Genomic DNA, 18,830 nt, shown 5'->3' on the forward strand with positions numbered 1-18,830 from the left:
TTTTAAGTAGCATGTTATCGGACAAAGTTTTATCCACGATAAGAAATTTTGTAAAATTAAAAAAAAATGATTTTGGTCTCTGCATTGTTTGAATTGCGCCTTTCGCGGGGATTTTCCAACTTTTCATCGGACTGAGAAGAAAGCAGCTTTTTACTGATAGTGCCTTTTTGGTTTAAACCGGACCGTAACTTTTGACCGGCCTAGTTTTCCAACCTAACTTAATGATTTGGCACAATGATTTGTTTTGATTTGATAAATTACCTTCAATTGGACAAAGAAAACTTACAGTATAGGACTGTAACCTCCATCATTACTTAAAGTAAATATGATTTTACTCAGCTCACCGTGATGTACCCTGACTTACGCTGTTCTTGACATCAGAAGCTAAAGTGAGTTAACTTACGCTAACTTATGTTAAATTCAACGTAATTTTCTACCTTAGCAGTTAAGCGAATTTTTTAAATTTAACTTTTAAGGCAAAGTGCAGGTTTTTTAAACCTTTAATATTAGGGTTAAATAGCTTTAGGCTAAAATATATTGAGATTACGTTAAAGTTTAGCCGAAATTTTGCATGAGCTAAGATTAATTATATGTAATTGGACGTAAACTACTAATGTAGAGATCCGAGCGTCATTAGAGGACTCCCAATCCGATGACAATAATACCTATGACAATTCCGATGTTCTTGTACTGGACCAGCTGGGCGACGTGACTCCAGTTCTGTCTCACTCTAAACTGAGTGTTGTTCAGTACAACTACAGTGTACTTGAAGCCAACGTCACTTGCCAACTTACGCAACAGCTCCAGTCCAAATCTGAACATGAACCAATGAACAATGGCATCATTACCATTTACAATTAGTAATATTAATAACTTACCAATAATTTATCGAGGAAACATCATGCAAGAGCGTTTAAACTTATCAATGTTTTACAGCGTTTCGCACGAAGTGTTATCTTTTGAAGTTGTTTTTCAACCATATCACAGTGACCGAAATAATTTAAAACTGGCCAATGTGTCTTTTTTAGGCTATTACACTAAGCAGCAAGATTAATTTTTAAAAAATCTTAAATTGTCAGATGTCATGAAGATTCATTTTTTCTATAAAAAATATTTGACTTGACCCCATTAAGTTATTGCATTTTAGGTTTGTCAGTTTGTTTTGATTAACGATGGGAAGCAAAAGCGTTTTGAGCCTATCTGGGAAATTAAAACTTTATTGTGTCCTTGGGGCGAAGTGTGGCATAGTGCACAGGTTCCTTTGAGCCATTTTGCCATTTTTGAGAAAAATAGTTATTCTGGCTTTTGATGCACGAGCTCTCCCTTAAATAAAACAAAATAATTGAGTTCTGTCAAAAGCTAAGTAATTATTTGTAATTATTTCTGCTGTATGTAATGCAGGACAAAATTCTCAGTTCTCTCCAACTAGTTTTTAGATGCTGAGATTGAAAACGGGTTGTAGTTTTCGGAACAAGTTCTTTGTTCCCAAGTTGAGGGGCTTGTTAATGATAAGATCTCCCAGACTGAAATCAGCCCTAAGCACACCCATTGCCCATAAACTCACGACAGAATCATCCAGTCAAATATCTACCAGTGTCAAGCACATTACGGGCTTCTACCGGTACCAAAAATTTTGAGTAAAGTTAATCGTTGTTATTAGCAGATTTCACTTTTCCTACGTTAATGTATTGTGCGTGCGAAACATACTTAGAAACCTCGCAAACGTAAAAGCGGTGCCCTATATGGGTACTTCAGTCAGCGTTTTCCGGTTTTAAACTTTAAGTTGAGAAGTAAAAACTGCTTTCCACCGCAAAATATGTTTGACAGAAACGCGTTCCATAAAAAATTGTGCAGCATATTAATTGCAGTATGATCCCCGATTTTAGAAATCTTAAAACATTAGGTCGTAAAATTAAGCGGCGAAAGGATTAAATGCATTAAAATTTTGTGAAATGCCCTTACAGAAAAACCTAACTACTTTTCACATTTAATTGATTCTATTTTTATTTTTAGGGCTTTTAAGTGCTCTGTGGAAACCACTTTCGAAAAATTTAAGCGCTTTCTGCATTGAGCGAAAATTGGCACCGGAAGGCGCCAGCCACTTTTTGGTCAGTAGTTTTTCATCGGCACCGGTAGACTGTAATGCAAGCCCAAATTACTGTATAGGTGAACTTTCATGCATAGAGTGCAGAAAAATGTCGTGCCGATGACAGTTACCTGTATCATTCTACTCAGAATGGATTAGTAGCACATCTTTCTGGTAAATTATTGGTAGCAAGAAGTTTTCATTCATTTTGAAAATTTGAAATAAAAGGGTGACAAAGTTTCATGGCGAGCATTTCTTTTGTATATAATTGTTTTCGACAGGGAAAAACTGTTATTATAAAGTTCCCATATAAGTTGTCCCAATTTAGAAAGATATGAACTATATTAGGAACTCAAAATTCTTGTAGAACTCAGTTTTATACTGTGTACAACTCAATAATTTGCTCGTTCTTATCGTGATCAAAATTGGTCATGACAAGACGGTGAATTTTAGACTAAAAAAATTCGGCTTTTACTTAGTAAAAAAATCAATAAAAACTTTTATAAATTAGAAAATTGAAACAGAAACTTTTAAAGAAAATTAATAGTCATCTCATAGTTTTGAAAATAAAGCTGATTCGAAAAACCTTAAGTTCAGTTTTTCGGTTAAATTGATCGTTTTCACATGTATAAACTCACTTAGACCATAATATGAGAAATTTTTGTACCCACTTCATGATTGTTTTTCTGGACCTTTTGCTTTGTTAACAAACTCTCGCCATCTGAGGGTTGGAGAGCAAAAGACTCTTCTTTAGCTCCATTGGCGATACATTTAAAGTATAAGAATATCTTTTTTGCTTTAATTAAAGGTTTTTGCTCTTTGTGTTGGAGTTAATGAGTGCTGGGAATTCAAAATACTTGTGTTTTGAAGGTTGAGGTGCATTTATTGCAGCTCCAAGTTATAGACAGCAGATAACTGAGTTTAAAAATTCTCTGGCACAGATTTTTTATTCCGGGTTTACATGTAGACATAACATTATTTAAACATAGAAAAATCACTAATTGATCTATGAGCCTACGTTAAGACGGTGTGCACAACATAGACCGCAATAACTTCCTAGGATGAGGTAAATGACGCAAGCCAGCTCTAAATAAACTGACTTCCGTTGCGCATAGGGGGCATCCAGACCAAAGTCGGCTCTTATCAGACCAACTTGAGTTGCTCACGGGGGTATCAGATCCACTTGGGTTGCGCACTGGAGGTGCCAAACTAACTTGAATAGCACAATGGGGGTACAACTACTGAAACTTTTAACAGTTGAAGTAGCGGTGATCGTTGGAATAGGCATTGTTTCGAGAAACCTATACGTCTTTTTATGTATATTGTTTTTGAGTTCTTCAGTAAAAATAGTTCTAAAAACTTTGAGCTCAACAGCAATGACAAAAATTAGTCTTTGGCGTGGTCTTTTTTAAATCAAATAAAATTCGGAAGTGCTCTTCACAAAACAGTCTCCTCGGGGGTTTATTATCTTTTTTGGGGGGAGGGAACTGGCCGGTTTTTCGATTTGACCGTTTGGTTTTGAACATAGTGTCCAGATTGTGGAAGATTTTCTGATCAGACTCTAAGAATTTGGTGGGGTTCTGTTCAGACTTTCCAGATCGTAGTTATACCTGTCACCACTGTGGAAGGGTCCCGGTTTACCCTGTGTACGACCCTAGTTGATCTGATTAGAGCTGGCTTGGGTCGTGCATCTCATCCGGGGTTCATTTTAAAGCTGAGATAACATTTATCAATACTCATTGCGGTTTATTTGGTCCATTTGACAATCCCATTTCCTTATTTCAGTTGGCGGGTTAGTAGCGAAAAACAGTTTCTTAACATTTAAGAGACGGATATAAAGACATAGATGATAAATTCTCTTTAGATGGTGAACAAAAGTATTCGAACCCGTCTACACATCTAATTTGTGCGAGGTCATTTCGATTATCAGCGATGTGTTCCAACTGAGAGAAGACCCTGGCCTGGTATGCTAGACCCAGACACCCCTCTTTCTCACTGTAGTCAGACTCCAGCCAATACGGGGGATTGTAGACACCCAGCACTCTCACTTTATTCTGATTCGTCTCTTGTGTCTTGCATCCGTATCCTTCCCAGCCCTAGAAATATAGTAGTTAAAGCTTGATACTCTGGCTAAGGTCCCACACCGAATCAGTTTCTGCTCAGATTCAATCGAACTCATAACTGTTACTTTTGAACTTGTAAATACATATTATGAACAACTGCACAAACGCAGCATAGTCTGATCAGAGGCGCACTCGAACGCATTGAGGCTGATCAGAGGCACTCTATAACTGATAAGTTTTCGAAAAATTACTTTTTTTCTGGTAAATTTGGTGTCAGGACAATTTACCCAATTCCGTTTTACACTTTTGTTAAATTTATGAGAACGACTGTTTTGCATAGAAATATCTGAGAGCCATGGTCATGAGGTTGCGAATAATGGAATTTGGTAAAATGGAGTCGGGTAGATTGTCACGTAACCGGTAAATTTGATTTCCTTTGGTGTTATCTTTCGTGATAATGTTTTCCTTCCCTTTCCATTGCGTCAGTAAAATTGCCGAAGAAATCAATTGAGACCCGCGTACCGGTTTGATCTGGAAAACAGCATTTGGAATTAATCTCACCAGAAGGTCCCGACTTTTTTTGAAACACACAAGTTTTAAAATGCTAGACCTCCAGAGTGCCAGAGTTTTCTCTGTACGAAAGTTCGCTCTGCAGACATTTTGCGAACTTTAAAATCTGGTTGTGTATAGAGAATCTGGCGTTATAGAATCTGGTCGCGCTATATTTCTGGCATACCGCTTGTAGATTCAGACCAATTCTGAAATAATTTCCCCAGAGACACTCCACCGTGCCTGAACCACACACGAAACAACAACATATTTTATAAGATGCATAAAAATTGCCACAGGGGGGGGGATTCATTCCGAATTACCTTCACAGTACATGCAAATTCGCCCAGGTTGCCCCAAATGGTGGCAGGAGATGGATAGGGGGAGATTTGAAGCACTGACTTCAACTGTCTTTCAATATGGGAGTTCATCTTGAAATCAAACCACTCTCCATTCACCCCACTGTCCGTCAACTCAGTTTTGTACACCCGGTCCATGTTGCCTCTCAGGGTACTTGCAGTTCTGAATTAAATAAATTGAGGTCAAAAACTAAGGTACTCAAGTAAGCACAACGAAAGTGTTTAAATTGTACTTTGAGAGAAATGCATTTGTTGCTTCACATTGAAACCTATAATACCTTGTATTTTCAGTGATTCATTTTTACGCGAAATTCTTTGAAGTAAAAACTGTCAAGTGAAGATGACCAGGAGGACAAACAGACGTTCCAAAAAAACCTCAATGATAAAAAATATGTATAAAAAAGAGACTATTTCAATTTTGAATGCAACAGGGTCCTGTAATATCTAAGACTGACACTGAATTGTTCTATGTCCAATAAGTATAGACGTCTTGAGTTCACCATCGTGAGTTAACTCAAAATTGATTTATACAATTCACTACTTCCCGGGCCCAACGCCAGATCTATATCAGTACTAGGCAAGTCTAAATACAAGTATTACTTCTCGTTTTTCATTACTGGGCAAGTCCAATTCAAATCTTGCAAGTCTTGGCCAAGAATTGGATAACACTTGCATTTGAATGAAAAATTTTTTACAATGTGCCACGTTTCGGGATCATTTTGACCACTTTCCCGGGATCTTCAAAATTGATCCCAAACTGATAACAAATGGTACCAAACGGAACTAAATTTGGAGTTCCAACAACCTATTTTTGGCGTTTTTCGGGCCTGTTTCGGACATGCCAAGTCTGATCAATGACTTGGATTTAGACTAAGCAAGTCTTGGCCGAGACTTGAATTTAGACCGCCAAATGTAAAAATTTACATGATCATAGCTCTGAATCAATAAAGAAATGAGACTTTTACCACAAACTTAACGTATTAAAATTTTTATTTAGAAAGCCGCTACAAAATTTGCACTAAGTTTTTTGTGTTGCAAGCAAACTACGCTCACAATCCATTCAACTCGTTTCAGATTTATGGAACTCAACTTGCAATGTTTCTGAAACCATTTTTCGATCTTGCAAAAATTCTCAAACAAGCAAGCTATTGTGATAACGACTTTGAAGGATAATATAAACAGTTAGATTGGGACACTACAAGCTCTTTCGCTCAGAAATACTGAACAATTCCTAATACAAATTTTGTTGAAAAAAATTTTTTTTTTGGTTGAAATCTTTGTTTGAGTTTCAGCTTTCCTTATTATCAAATGACTCTGTCTTCAATTACCTTTTTCAACTTTTGATGATTTTCCAAACAAGGGTTTCATTATGCATTGTAGAACACATTTTATGAGCTTCATTTTAACCACATGCTCAAAAAGTACACTGAGAAAAAAATGATACACTTTTTGACTTTTTGTTGACACAATTTTGAAGCAGTCTAAATGGTAATCAGTCTCAAGGTAATTTAACAGATGTCAAATCTTTTCAATGGTCCTTGTGGATTCATTTTACATATCTGGAACAAAATTTTTCCACAAAAAAATTTTTTCTGGAGAAAACAATTCAATTCTTTCTTTGGAAAACTGTTGATAGTTCTTTTTGTATAAAGCTTTGTGGTAGGAAAACTTATTATATAATTATGGCAAAGTATTGAGTACACTGCCAATTTCCACTTGAACAAAAAAACGTTTGAGAAAGCATATTAGCTAAGCTCAAATTGGAAGATGTCATCCTTACAACGGTAGACCAATGCTTTAATTAGAGATTAAAAGATTAGATATAGATTTCTAAAATTTCAAACAGAAATGTAATAGTAAGGTGAATTTTGCCTAAGACCTACTGGGATATAACCCTTTAAGCCATTTTTGATTTCTTACTTGCCTTTCGTGACGTAGTTTTTGTAACAAAACTTCACCTAGATATTCAAGTTAATTAACAACTTCTTTGTTAATCTGGTCTTTTATCTGGTTTTTGTATGCAGACTGAACCAGCATGAAACTTCAATTTCTAGAGCGGGCTTTGAAAGGAGAATAGAGCAACTTACAATTACATTCTCTATCGAAAAAAAACTTAACTCCCTATTTTTACCGTAATAATCAGACAGTTTTTGTTTCACGGTCACTCTGCGCTTACAGAACCGGCCACCTATGTCTTTCTATGTTGTAATTGTTGTAATTGGCTCTATTGGAGCTGGATTGCAAAAGAAACTAGAATTAAAATGTCTATGAAGAGAGTGCTCAGTTCTCTTAGTTCTGTTCTTAATGGGCACTATTTTATCTCCTTGTCATTGTGATGGTAAAAAGTTTGCGACTGTCTTTTTGTAAATAAGAATTACGACCATACATCAGTTCAAACAAATAATAGCCTCAGGTTGTCTTGACATAGTGAAATATTATAATGTATTTTGGCGTTTCTGAATATTTTATTATAAATCATATAATGGCGCTATAAATAATATAATTAACATTTGGCTCAAAGTCAAAGTCTGACATGGAAAATTTGGGTCGAGCTAAATTTCAGTTGTTTGTCGATCTAAAGTATTTTAACAACCTTATCGGTCGTCTATACTACGGTAGCCTGTTCAGTGAAAAAATAATCATAACCCACTGACGTCGGGCGAATTGCTCTCAAACGACTGGCGAGCGGTTAGCTTCGTCAGTAGCTAGCTGCACCTTAGGGAGGCTAGGCTACCTTAAGATAACCATGAAGCTAGCTTAATAGAGGGGTTGAGTACCCATATTTAGACCTCCACTTATGGAAAGACTTTATATTTCTATTGGTGGTGGGGTCCAATATTGGCCATAATTAAACGATCCAGTACATAGTTATAGTCGAGGTAACGTTTTTCCACGTGCCCAGTTAGGTTCTTTCGATAGCAAGGCCGAGCAAGAGTCCTTTCATGAGTCTTTCATGAGTCCTTTCATGAGTCATGGATATGGTTGTTTGGGCATTTAAATAATTTTTTCACCTTTTTTGTGTATGTGCAAGCATCTAAGATCAATAGTAAACTGGCATTGCAACAGGCATCCAATTTACCCGTTTATCCCAATTTTGGAGGACAAAAAGTCAAAAGTGTAGACCAGAAAAGCGATCAGAGGAAAATTGGGTTGAAGAAGAAACTGCATGAAAAAGATCAGCAAGACTAAAAACAAATGCCAAAAACGATGTTTGAGAGCAATTTAGCGCCTTCTGCTATGAATATATGAATTGATAATGGATATAGTTTTTTTGACAATTAATCACTATTTTGCTGATAATCGTCGTTTGCCAGATAGACAAAATAAATATTAACTTGGTTGGGGCCAAGCCCAAATACTGTTCCTACAGTTCCTAGAATGCACAAAATACATACAGATTAGCGTGCTTTCCATATTATTGTATAAAAAATTTGCAAATTTAAACCCTGTAACATTTCTGTATGCTTTCTATCTTGCAATCTTGATGGAAACTTTCAAAATCTCATGTCTTGCAAAATTTTGATTTCTTGGCTTTCTTTCAAGATTCTGTGAAAAACTTTAAATACCGGATACGCATGTTAAAAAATATCTGTTTCTTTTTGATGCAGTTTTACATGTTAAGTTATCTATGTATCAATTTTTGGCAAAAAACACAATTAGTAGAGCTCAGTGATCTTCAATCATTGGGCATACAGTCAAAACTGAAAAAACAACAAAACGCAAAACAGATTGCAGACCAACACTGGTCAGGCATTAGGCATTTTAAAAAATAATCCAAAAATCCAATACTTGTGTTTTTGCAAATTGACAGCGCATGCAATCCACTCAGTCAGCTTGAGTTTTATGCCAATTTAACATAATGACAATAATTCAACAGGGACCGGTCAAGTTTTTTGTTCCCGTAAGACAAACTGTAGAACTTTTAATTTTGCTTCGAGTTGCGTTTTTCCTGGTTTTTGTAAAGGTACTGCTTTTAATCGTTTTTTCTGTTATTTTTTATAACAAAATAAATGAATAAGAATCTAATTAGACGTTACCAGATACACCTTAAGAAAATAAACATCAGAAACTTCAACAATGTAACATACGCTTTGATGACATTTTAAAAAGAAGTTCATGAAATTCTTCATTTTCTTGTTGACAAGTTTTTTTAATAAACCCAGGGTAATGGTTTTCAAGCAAAAGTTGCGCGTCCTTTCCTATTAAGCGTGAAAATAGCTTGAAAATGTTGGTTTGAAAAAATATTTCATTATCTCTTTATTCGCAGCTCACTTAGAAAAAGTTACAGTTGTTAAAACGAACATATTCGTTAATCGTTTGCGAATTGTTACATATTAAAACGTTGGACTTTAAACATTAAAAATAACTCAAATTAAAAGTGAAATCAAGAGCAGAGGAGATTGTATACAAAAGTTAGCTTTAAAATAGCAATTTTTCAAAACCTGCCCGAAAATATCCAGGAGAATATCAGTGAGCTATGTGATAGAGTATAATCAGCACTGTTACCATGAATTGTTGCCACAAAATTTTTTTCCCGCCTCTATTCCATTTTGAAAATTAAAATGAGAGTTTGGAGAAGAGATAAATGTTCTTGTTCGGAATGATGCCTTAGTATGCTTAAGTTGTCTTTATCATTCTGGTTTAATGTTGCGCTAACACATGAAAATAGAATTGAAAAAATTCAGCAACAAAATTATTGAACCATTTTATTGTAGAGAAACACGAATTCTTGATAGAATACCATAAAATGGAGTTCGAGCAGGCACTCAATGATTTCAGAAGTTGTACCACTATCAACAAGAACAAAAATTGTTGTTAGGTTGTTTAGGTTATTTGTAAGCAATGAGAATTTAGAAATGCAGTTTCAGCTAATTATTTTTTAAAATGATCTCCCGTACATGAATAGAAAAAACCGCAATTGTCTCACCAAAGGACTGCGTCCAAACTATAATTATAATTTCAGATTTATTTTAATGTGTTTAAAATAATAGAGGCTATTTTGCGAAGCACAAAGGAATTCTGAGTTTTATGGAGAAGTTTTCATTTTACTTCTTTACGACGCAGAGGTATACCCCAAAATTTCTGCCTTCTTAAAATTGGCTCAAACATTAGATACATACAATGAACAAAATTAGGAGAGGTCCTTTATATCTTACTTTTCGCAAAAGGGGTTCCGCCAATTTTGCGAAATAAAAGAACATTCGGAACGAAAAGTAGGTTAAAAGCCTCGTAGCACGTTTCAGCTCAATTAAGGTATCTATTATTCGCGCGCATTTTGAGCATGCAATAAGCACTTTAGTAAAGATTTAATTGACGCTTTCAAAGATTTAAAGTGATTTAAATATATGAAACCACAAAAACTGATTTTTTTTCACGAAAAATCCCTCACACATCACAGGCTTTGTATATCAAGGTAGGACTGGCCAATTTTAATAAGTAGTAATAAATAGTACTAATAAGTAGTAATAAGTAGTAATAAAGTACTATAAGTAGTAATAAAGTAGTAATAAAGTACTAATATTAGTAATAAGTTCGGCTTAATTAAATAAGTAGTAATTAATTTAGGCTTAATTGCGGATTATATGCAAAATCGAGCTACATTGCATGCGAAAAATCGATACATAAATGGAGCAGATGTGTGATACAAGCCGTGCGAAAAATAGGTTATAAAATTTGTACTTGTATTTCGCGGCTAAGATTAGGACACTTTTGCGAACACGGGTAGCTAATTTTTCTTCCATTTTGCCGATTCTGCTTAAGTAGCTATTTTGCGCAATATTGTTCCACTTTCAATGTATTAACATAGTAAAAACGAACACGAGATACACGCATCGGGCATATCTGCCCGTGACGATTTGGGTATACCCTGCGTCGTTATGTTTGAAATCTGAAATAAATTGACCTACACATTTTTAGAAGTGTATAGGAAAACTATACAAATTGTTTCATAGAAGTTCTAAAATAATAGGGCTTAATATAATGTTACGTTGCCAAATAACCGATTTGAACTCAGAGTTTTCTTTTAATTGAACTCAAGCACAAAAAACAAACAATACGTTATACAAAACCAGTCCAGTATTAAACTAAAAACTTTCAGAGTCGTTTCCACTAAAAGCTTTCGGAGTTGTTGGTTTTAAAAGTTCACGAATTTAATTTGGATATGCTCAGACTCATAATATAAGATAACAAAGTTTAATGCACATGGTTTGTTCTCGTCAAGCAAAATTAATAAATAGCAGGCATAGAAAAACTACGTGAAAGTTTAAATGTTAAAAAGATGGCATTCTTTTTGTCTGTGCTCATGCAAGACAAGATACTGCTGTTCAAATCACTTTTTGCCAGTTGTTACCGAAAAGTCTTAGGCTGACAGAATTTGAAACACAACACAAATTAAATTCAATTTAACAATATAGCGCGCATACAAACATTGTCCTTAAAGTATCAATATGAATATCAATAACTGACAGAAAACCCCCAACTTGTGGGATAAATCCAGAAAAAATATTGAGTAGTTTGCTAAAGGAGACCTCATTGTCACGCATCATAGTTGATGCCCACAAATGCCCTGCAATGCCATTTTCAGATGTGAGGATAGGAGGAATAAGAAATATGTATGTTGTTTGGCAAGAAACGTGACCAAAACGAGAGTTTGAAGAAGAAAGCAAATGTTTTTGACAGAAATGTGGCCTTAGTATGCTCAGCAAGCCAATCGCTTTCTGATACAATGACCGCTGACGGAAATAATTAAACTTTTCAAAGGAATGGAATAAATTATTTCGAAAACAAAACATATGAATTTGGACATGCAATCACCGATTTCAGGTGTTTATTCCAGTTTTTTTGGGAGTTCTGATATGACGCGTTACCAATTCAACTGACTTGAACTGAAAGACACAACACAATCCAAAGAATTTGGATTGTGTTGGTGCGCTTTGTTGTTTTTTTTTTAATCTGTTCACAGTTTTTTTTCGATTTTTTCGCATCAGAGAAAAATCAAAATAGAGCGGTGAGTTTAATCACAATGAAGTAGTACAGCAAGCGAGAAAGCAGTAGGTTTGGGGCGCAAATTTCTTTCAATTTACCTTTAAAGTGGGGTACTTTTGTCAAGTGCATCAAAATGACATCGGTTTACAGTGGTTGTCCTCTTGAGCGCTATTAATATACTACAAATGTGTCCTATTTGCGGATGTTTGAAATTTCCCGATTGAATCAATGGGTGTTTTATGACACTGAAGTTAATTGTAGTCGTAAGAAGTTAGTGAATAATTTTAATTTTTACCCTTTTCAAGATATTATTCATGTCCTACCACTTAGCATCAATTATGTCGGAAAATGTCTTGATTATACACAAAGGGACCTTATTAGTAGTGTGAGTCCAAAACTAGTGATGTTTCTGACATTTACAAAATCTGTTCTATAAAATTTTCACTGAATTTTTGAGTTTTTGGTGTATTTGTATAACTTTTTGTTGTCGCAGAATTTAACTGGGTAAGAGAAAGGTTTCAGAGGTTTATAATCAAGATTAAATTCATCAATTTAACCATATCAGTTTAACACCATTGATTTCATTAACATTGATCCTAATTGTTTCTAAAGAAGTATTATCGAATTTTTGAATTTTGCGAAATGTTTGTTCACTTTGTTATCTTGTCTGTTAGTTCTTTTAATGAAAGGTGCCATCGTGATCCAGGAGCACTCCAATTAATCAAATTAATCGTTTCAGGCTATAGCTAATATTTTTTTTATTAAACATACGCTGTTCATTTTCAAAAAATCAGACTGCATTTTTGAGTTTTACTATTATTTTTCTACTTACCGCTCTCTTAACTATTATTCTCATTATTCAGAGGTCTCATCGGTTGCTAATAAAAATTTAGTTAATTGATGATATTCTTTCAGTGTGAAAATAAAGACTTCGCTGATTTTTACACCGTTTTTGTTCAAAAAAATAATCCGGCTTTTTAAATTTTTTTAGGCAATTTGTTAGTTTTTTTGATGTTTGGTCGTTTAATCGTTCTTATGACAGGTTTCAATGATTTCTTACGAGCAACAAGAGCATCTGATTAAGTGCTTGTGTTCTGGCAATCAGTTTCATGATTTTATCACTTCTCTTCAAAAAATGATAGTTGATTTTTTACTATTGTACTTTCTGTTGTTTTTTCTTTTGGTCTTATAATATCTCACTCCAAAAGATCAGTTCTCTCTGGTTTTTAGTGTGACAAAATTTTGGTCAATTCAATTCCCTCATATTGTTGTTTAAGTGAATTTGTGTATCTTGCCTTTATTTGTAATTCAAATGTCTCTTTTCAGCCATATTTTACGACTTCTAAAGTTTTCTGGTATGCTATGGATAAAGAGTTTGGAATGTATTTATGTGGTTGTTTTGCTTTTTTCCAATTTCTTTAGTCTAGGCCTCTTTCTGCTTTGTCTGTCATTGATTCAAACCAGTTTATTGTATTGTGTTTTTTTTCTAAGGATGCGTAGGGTCAATCATTTAATGAAGGGTCATTATTATTATTGTTTCCTAAAACACTAGATCTCTGAAAATAACATTTTCTAATTGTTTTCAACTTTTTTGTTTCAACCTTTTTGTTGTTTTTGCGCATATAGGTTCATAGGTTTCGTTGATATGCTGCAAACCTGTTAATCCAGGTCATTGGATAATTGAATTCTGTATTGTAATTCACGACATGTATTGTTATGTATTTTATTTTTTTGGCGTTTATAAAAAAATGCGACGATGGTCGTATCATTTTGATACAATAGAGTGGGTACATATAGTTTTGCTACCCGAGTCCCGGCTCGTATGGTTGTGCGGGGATAACGATAGTTACCTCTAGCATTTTTTCCTTATTAAAAAATATAGAGACGAGCGGAGAGTTGGATTCAAAGCCTGACAAAAAACTGGACAAACTTTTGATGACTGGCTGGCTAGTGATACTTTCAAAAAATGTTATTGACTGAGTACGTTTTAAATTCATTTTTTAACATGTTTTCTTGTTCGTACTTTCAGTCTTTGAATTTTCCGCTAACCATAAATTCCGTCAGAAACAACGGAAAATTTTTTTTTTACAAAACTGCTTTAGAAATACAATATTTGGATGACAAAGACATTGCTGGGGTCTTTGTTATTATCAACTCTTTCAAGGCGCGGAACTATCTCGCGTTTATGAAAATTTAAACGTGATTACGTCATTTTAAGATTTTCAACATTTTTCAGGAAAATCAAAGTAGTGGACCCCTTTACAAAGCACGTAATTCCTAAAAACGCAATGAGAACAAGTTTTTGGTTGATGTTTACATTATACGCAGTTCGTTATTATTATGCACGTATTAATTTCGAACCACAGTTCTGTTAATATTTTCTAAATGCCCACTTACGCGGCGCTAGTGAAAATGGCAGACGTACCAAAATATAGAAATTTTATTGCTGACCAATCACAATCGAGAAAATAGGAATAATGTTTTCTGATTGGCTGATTGCTCAACAAATTCTCCATGTTTTAAAATAGGATATGCGCGTTAACGTAAAATAGCTCAGAAATTGCGATTAGCCGAAAAGGCAAAATTATACTTTTTTGGGGGAAACTGGTCTCAAGTTCGGTTGTGATAGATTCATATCAAGTCCTACGGGCCGCTGAGGCATGGCCATGGCCCGCGAGGCATGCCCCGATGCGGTAAAAATTATAATCTAGCATTAGGCTATGTCCAATTTAGGCTAATTGAACGCATAAAGGTAGTGTTTTAAATTTCTCAACCAATCACATTCGTTGAAAATTCTATATTTTGGTACGTCTATTTGTTAAGACGTCACCCACTTACGCGTATTCACATGTAATAATTCAAATGCATACAAAATGTTAAAACATATACAAATGGGGGGTGCCTAACTTACTGGGGGGGCGCTAGCGGAAAAGATCCGATTTAGTGTTGTTTTTGAAGAATTTTTCACGCCGCCTCACTGAAACAATCTGATCAGTATAGTTTTGAAATAGTATTCTTAGTGAAATCACACTTAGATATTTGTTAGTCAAGCTATGATGTTTGGTCAAACCAGAAAATTTTAATAGTTGAACTTTCTATAATCGAACATTGACATTTTAAGCAGCAGTGAGAACTAAATGGAAACATGACGTGATTAGCAGCTGCAAAACCTGGTAAACTCAGCAGTCTTGTATCAAAAGCTAATAGATAAGAAGTTTAGTGCAATATTCAAAGTAAAATCATTCAATGTCTTGCAATAGTAGCCTAAGCGAAATTTCACGTGAACAAGATAGTAAGTGAACGAAAAGTCGAAGCACATAAATTATCAATGAATTCTCGTTTTTCTTAAAATGCTTCAAGGCAAGGCGCTCGGTAAATATACATTTCATTCCGACATCGTAAGCTCACAGAATACAATAATTGCTGTATGTAAATGATTATGGTGCACAAGAGCGATAAAGTTTGTTACTAATCTTAAGTTTGGAAACTGACCTCTGTAAAATATTCTGGTACCCATCAACTGGTTCGTTATTCATTTGGTCTCGAACTTGATGAAGACTTGAATTGATAATATGAGGAAGCAACTCAACAACTTTCTCAGGTCCATACCATCCCAGTATGCACTGGATGACCAGTTTAGGCGGCCATCTAGGGTTGTATGGGCTTTCTTTTGAACAGAATTGAGAGGACACAGAGTAGGGTAGAATCCACAGTTGAGACGCCAGGAGAGTGAGGAAATTGTGTTTGAGAAAGGCGTCGAATATTCTGGAAGGGTTCTTGCTGTACACTAGCACGCAGTTGATCTAAGCAAAAAGAACTCTGTGGCACCAAAATCAAAGTTTACTCTTTTCAGAGCTAAAATAGAATTATTTATTGAGTTTTGATCAGGACTAAATCAGATTTTTGCAAAGAACTTTTTGAGCAATTTAGAAATAAAAAACATTTATGTAATTAGTTTTGAAGTTTTTCATAACTGTCATAGTTCAAATAAGAAGACAACAACATACCTTCTTTTTCTAATTGATTAAAGTGTTTATAAATAAGTGAAATGAAGTGACAAGAAATCTAAAAGATTTTAACCTTAGTTAATAAAAATTTGTCAAAAAGTGTAATTGAAACACGCGATTCTCTTAATAGTGAAAAAAAAACAGACAAAACTTGAAGTTAACAAGAGATTATCAACACCGGTTCGTTTTGGTCGATAAAACAATAATGGTTTGTGCTTAGCTGGCTGAAATTTAGTGGCTTTTTACTAAAATTCAGACAAGCGATTTTTGTTTCCATTATCTGCTTCAAAACAGAAGCATTTAAATCTCGGAAAGCTTGTGAACAAAGTGAAAGATTAAGATTCAATAAAAAACCAGAGCTCCAACAAAACCAATTTGCAAGAAATCCGCAAAATCATTATTCTTCTGGTAATATTTTGGCAAGATGGCAATCCTCATGCAAAATCATAATTATAATCATCGTTTTGTAAAACTTTTGAGACAATTATTTTCGCCAAAACTTTTCAAAAACTGGAAAGATAACAATGCACTCATGCTTGGGATGAAAAAAAGAGTTTTCTGACGTATTGTATAGTTATCTTCTAAATGCTAATTTGAAAGTTATAAGATGCCCAACAAAAAAATAATCAAGAGTTAGTTCTAGTAATTTTTGACTCTACAAGAAAAATTTCTGTCTAACTATTCAAAATAAGACTCAAAAAGAGACTATAAGACAGTGAGATTATTGTTTCAAACAGTCTCCTACGAATTTTCAAGTTTAAAATTTTTCAAATAGATCGGGCTAAATTTTACTGATAATAATTTAAAGCTAGGTAAAATCCAGAGCGACAAAAAATTTATCTATCAAGGTATCTGTTTAATTCATAAGCAAAATTCAAGAATGATTTACTGGTAATAACTAATTTATTTTTGCGCTTAGTGGTACTGAACACGAGAATAAATTGAAAAGAAGCAATATTTTAACACGTTTTTTTTATCAGAACAAAAACTGGACAATAAAACCTCGCATCGAAGTAAAAACTAATTAATTGCCACCTAAACGATTCCACCATTTTTAATTCGTCAATTTTTCTATTTGAACGGAGGCTAAATTTTATTGTCAGCTGAAAAATACTTCGTATTTGAAACAGTATAATAAAAAAATTGTGTTTTGCGTAGGAAAACTTGGAGCCAGAAGTATTTCGTTGCCTTTGATATTTTGTTTTTCTCTTTTAAGACTATTCAATTTATCGCGTTCAATTTCTCCCAAACTAAATGTAAGTTTCGTTTGAAATCTTGTAAAAATTAGAAAAGTTTACCAAAAGTATGCAGAATGCGAAAGAATCTGATCAAAAAATTTTAGTAAGACTCTTAAAAGATAAGTGATATGCAAATTTTGGAGACAATATAAGAAAAGCAAAGCTAAATTCAACACTATTTATGTTTCATTGGAATATTGGATCACAATTGAATCTGTTACATAAGTTGGATGATATTTTTCCAAACTGTTCTACTTAATTGGCAGTAAACTTTCAGTGGACTGGAGATATACAAAAATCTGCGGTCTAACTTTCCTGTTCCGCCAAGAAAAAAACAAAAGCAAAAAATTGCTTTCCAATGATAATAATAAATCGGAATATTTTTATCAAAAAATTTTAAAGGAGCAGCATGCCATTAGCTGATCTCAAAATTTTCCAAAGACAAGCAAAATATCTTTATTAGCGCAATTTTGGAAAAACATCTAACAAATTTTTATTGAAAAAAAGAATTAAAAATAACTTACATGTCTATTTTATATAATTCAATTCAATTTTGCAGGTTAGGATTTGGTAATGAGGTCACAACAAAAAAGCGGCAGAATCATTCCCTGGAAAACATTTATGTTTCTGCACTGAGATACTGAAATTTTTGCGTAGCTTTACTTTCAGTCACTTCTATCAGAACGGGTCAAGTCAATTGTTGTCAAGAGGGTAATGCATTCAAAACAAGCTTCTGAGTTTCCAAGCGTTCATTCAATTTTCAATTTTTGCAAGTTCAACCCAAGATCAATATTGATTATCAAATAGAATTTGGTTTGAATTGGTTGGGTAAATTTGAACAAATAAACAGCTTTTTCCTTAAGAAGAAAATTTTAAAAGTAATAAAATTGTAACGGAAAGAAACGCGTTCAATGCAGCTTTATCTAAGCTGCTATGGCATGAACAAAAAGTACCATAAGCTTTTTATTGAATGAAAAAAAAATTATAATCAAATGAAACGAAGCAAAAAGAAGTCCAAAAAACATTGATATTATTTTTTAGAACTTGTAAAAATTACAATTGAAACATTCGATTGTCTTGATAGTGAAAAACAAACAGGCAATTATCGACAAGTTCCAGAGATTATCAACATCTGTTGGTTCTAGTCATTGAAACAGTAACGTTTTAGGTTTAGCAGGCTGAATTTAGGTTGTTTTTTACTAACATTCAGACAAGCATTCTTTGAATTTTTTCCTGATTTAAAAAACGCATTTACATCTTTAAAAAACTTGGGAGCATAAGTGCAAAATTAAAATTTAAAATAGAAGCAGAGAGCTCCAGCAAAATCAGTTAGCACGAAAATTAGAAGTCATCAATTTTTTGGTAACATTTTGGCAATATGGCAGTCCTCGTGCAAAATCCTAATTATAGTCATAATTTTGTAAATTTTTGACAAAATGATGCCAGAAGTTAGCAACAACTAGAAAGATAACAAAACGGTCTTGCTTGGGGTGAAAAGATAAATTTCGTGACGTATTGTATAGTTATCTGGTTTTTGAAAAATT

General features: G+C 34.0%; 1 protein-coding gene across 1 annotated transcript in view; it reads right to left on the minus strand.

Moving 5' to 3' along the window:
* Positions 1–18,830, minus strand: part of LOC142342230 (glutamate receptor ionotropic, NMDA 3A-like) — a 95,832-nt gene that overhangs the window by 45,568 nt on the left and 31,434 nt on the right. The window contains exons 2-5 of the mRNA XM_075393489.1: positions 15,534–15,844; positions 5,022–5,220; positions 3,974–4,182; positions 666–814 (exon numbers count right to left, since the gene is read on the minus strand). Of these exons, the coding sequence (XP_075249604.1) occupies positions 666–814; positions 3,974–4,182; positions 5,022–5,220; positions 15,534–15,844 (868 nt within the window). The remainder of the gene's footprint in view (positions 1–665; positions 815–3,973; positions 4,183–5,021; positions 5,221–15,533; positions 15,845–18,830) is intronic.

This window comes from Convolutriloba macropyga, chromosome 7 (assembly GCF_964194025.1).
Source record: "Convolutriloba macropyga chromosome 7, txConMacr16.3, whole genome shotgun sequence".
NCBI lineage: Eukaryota > Metazoa > Xenacoelomorpha > Acoela > Convolutidae > Convolutriloba > Convolutriloba macropyga.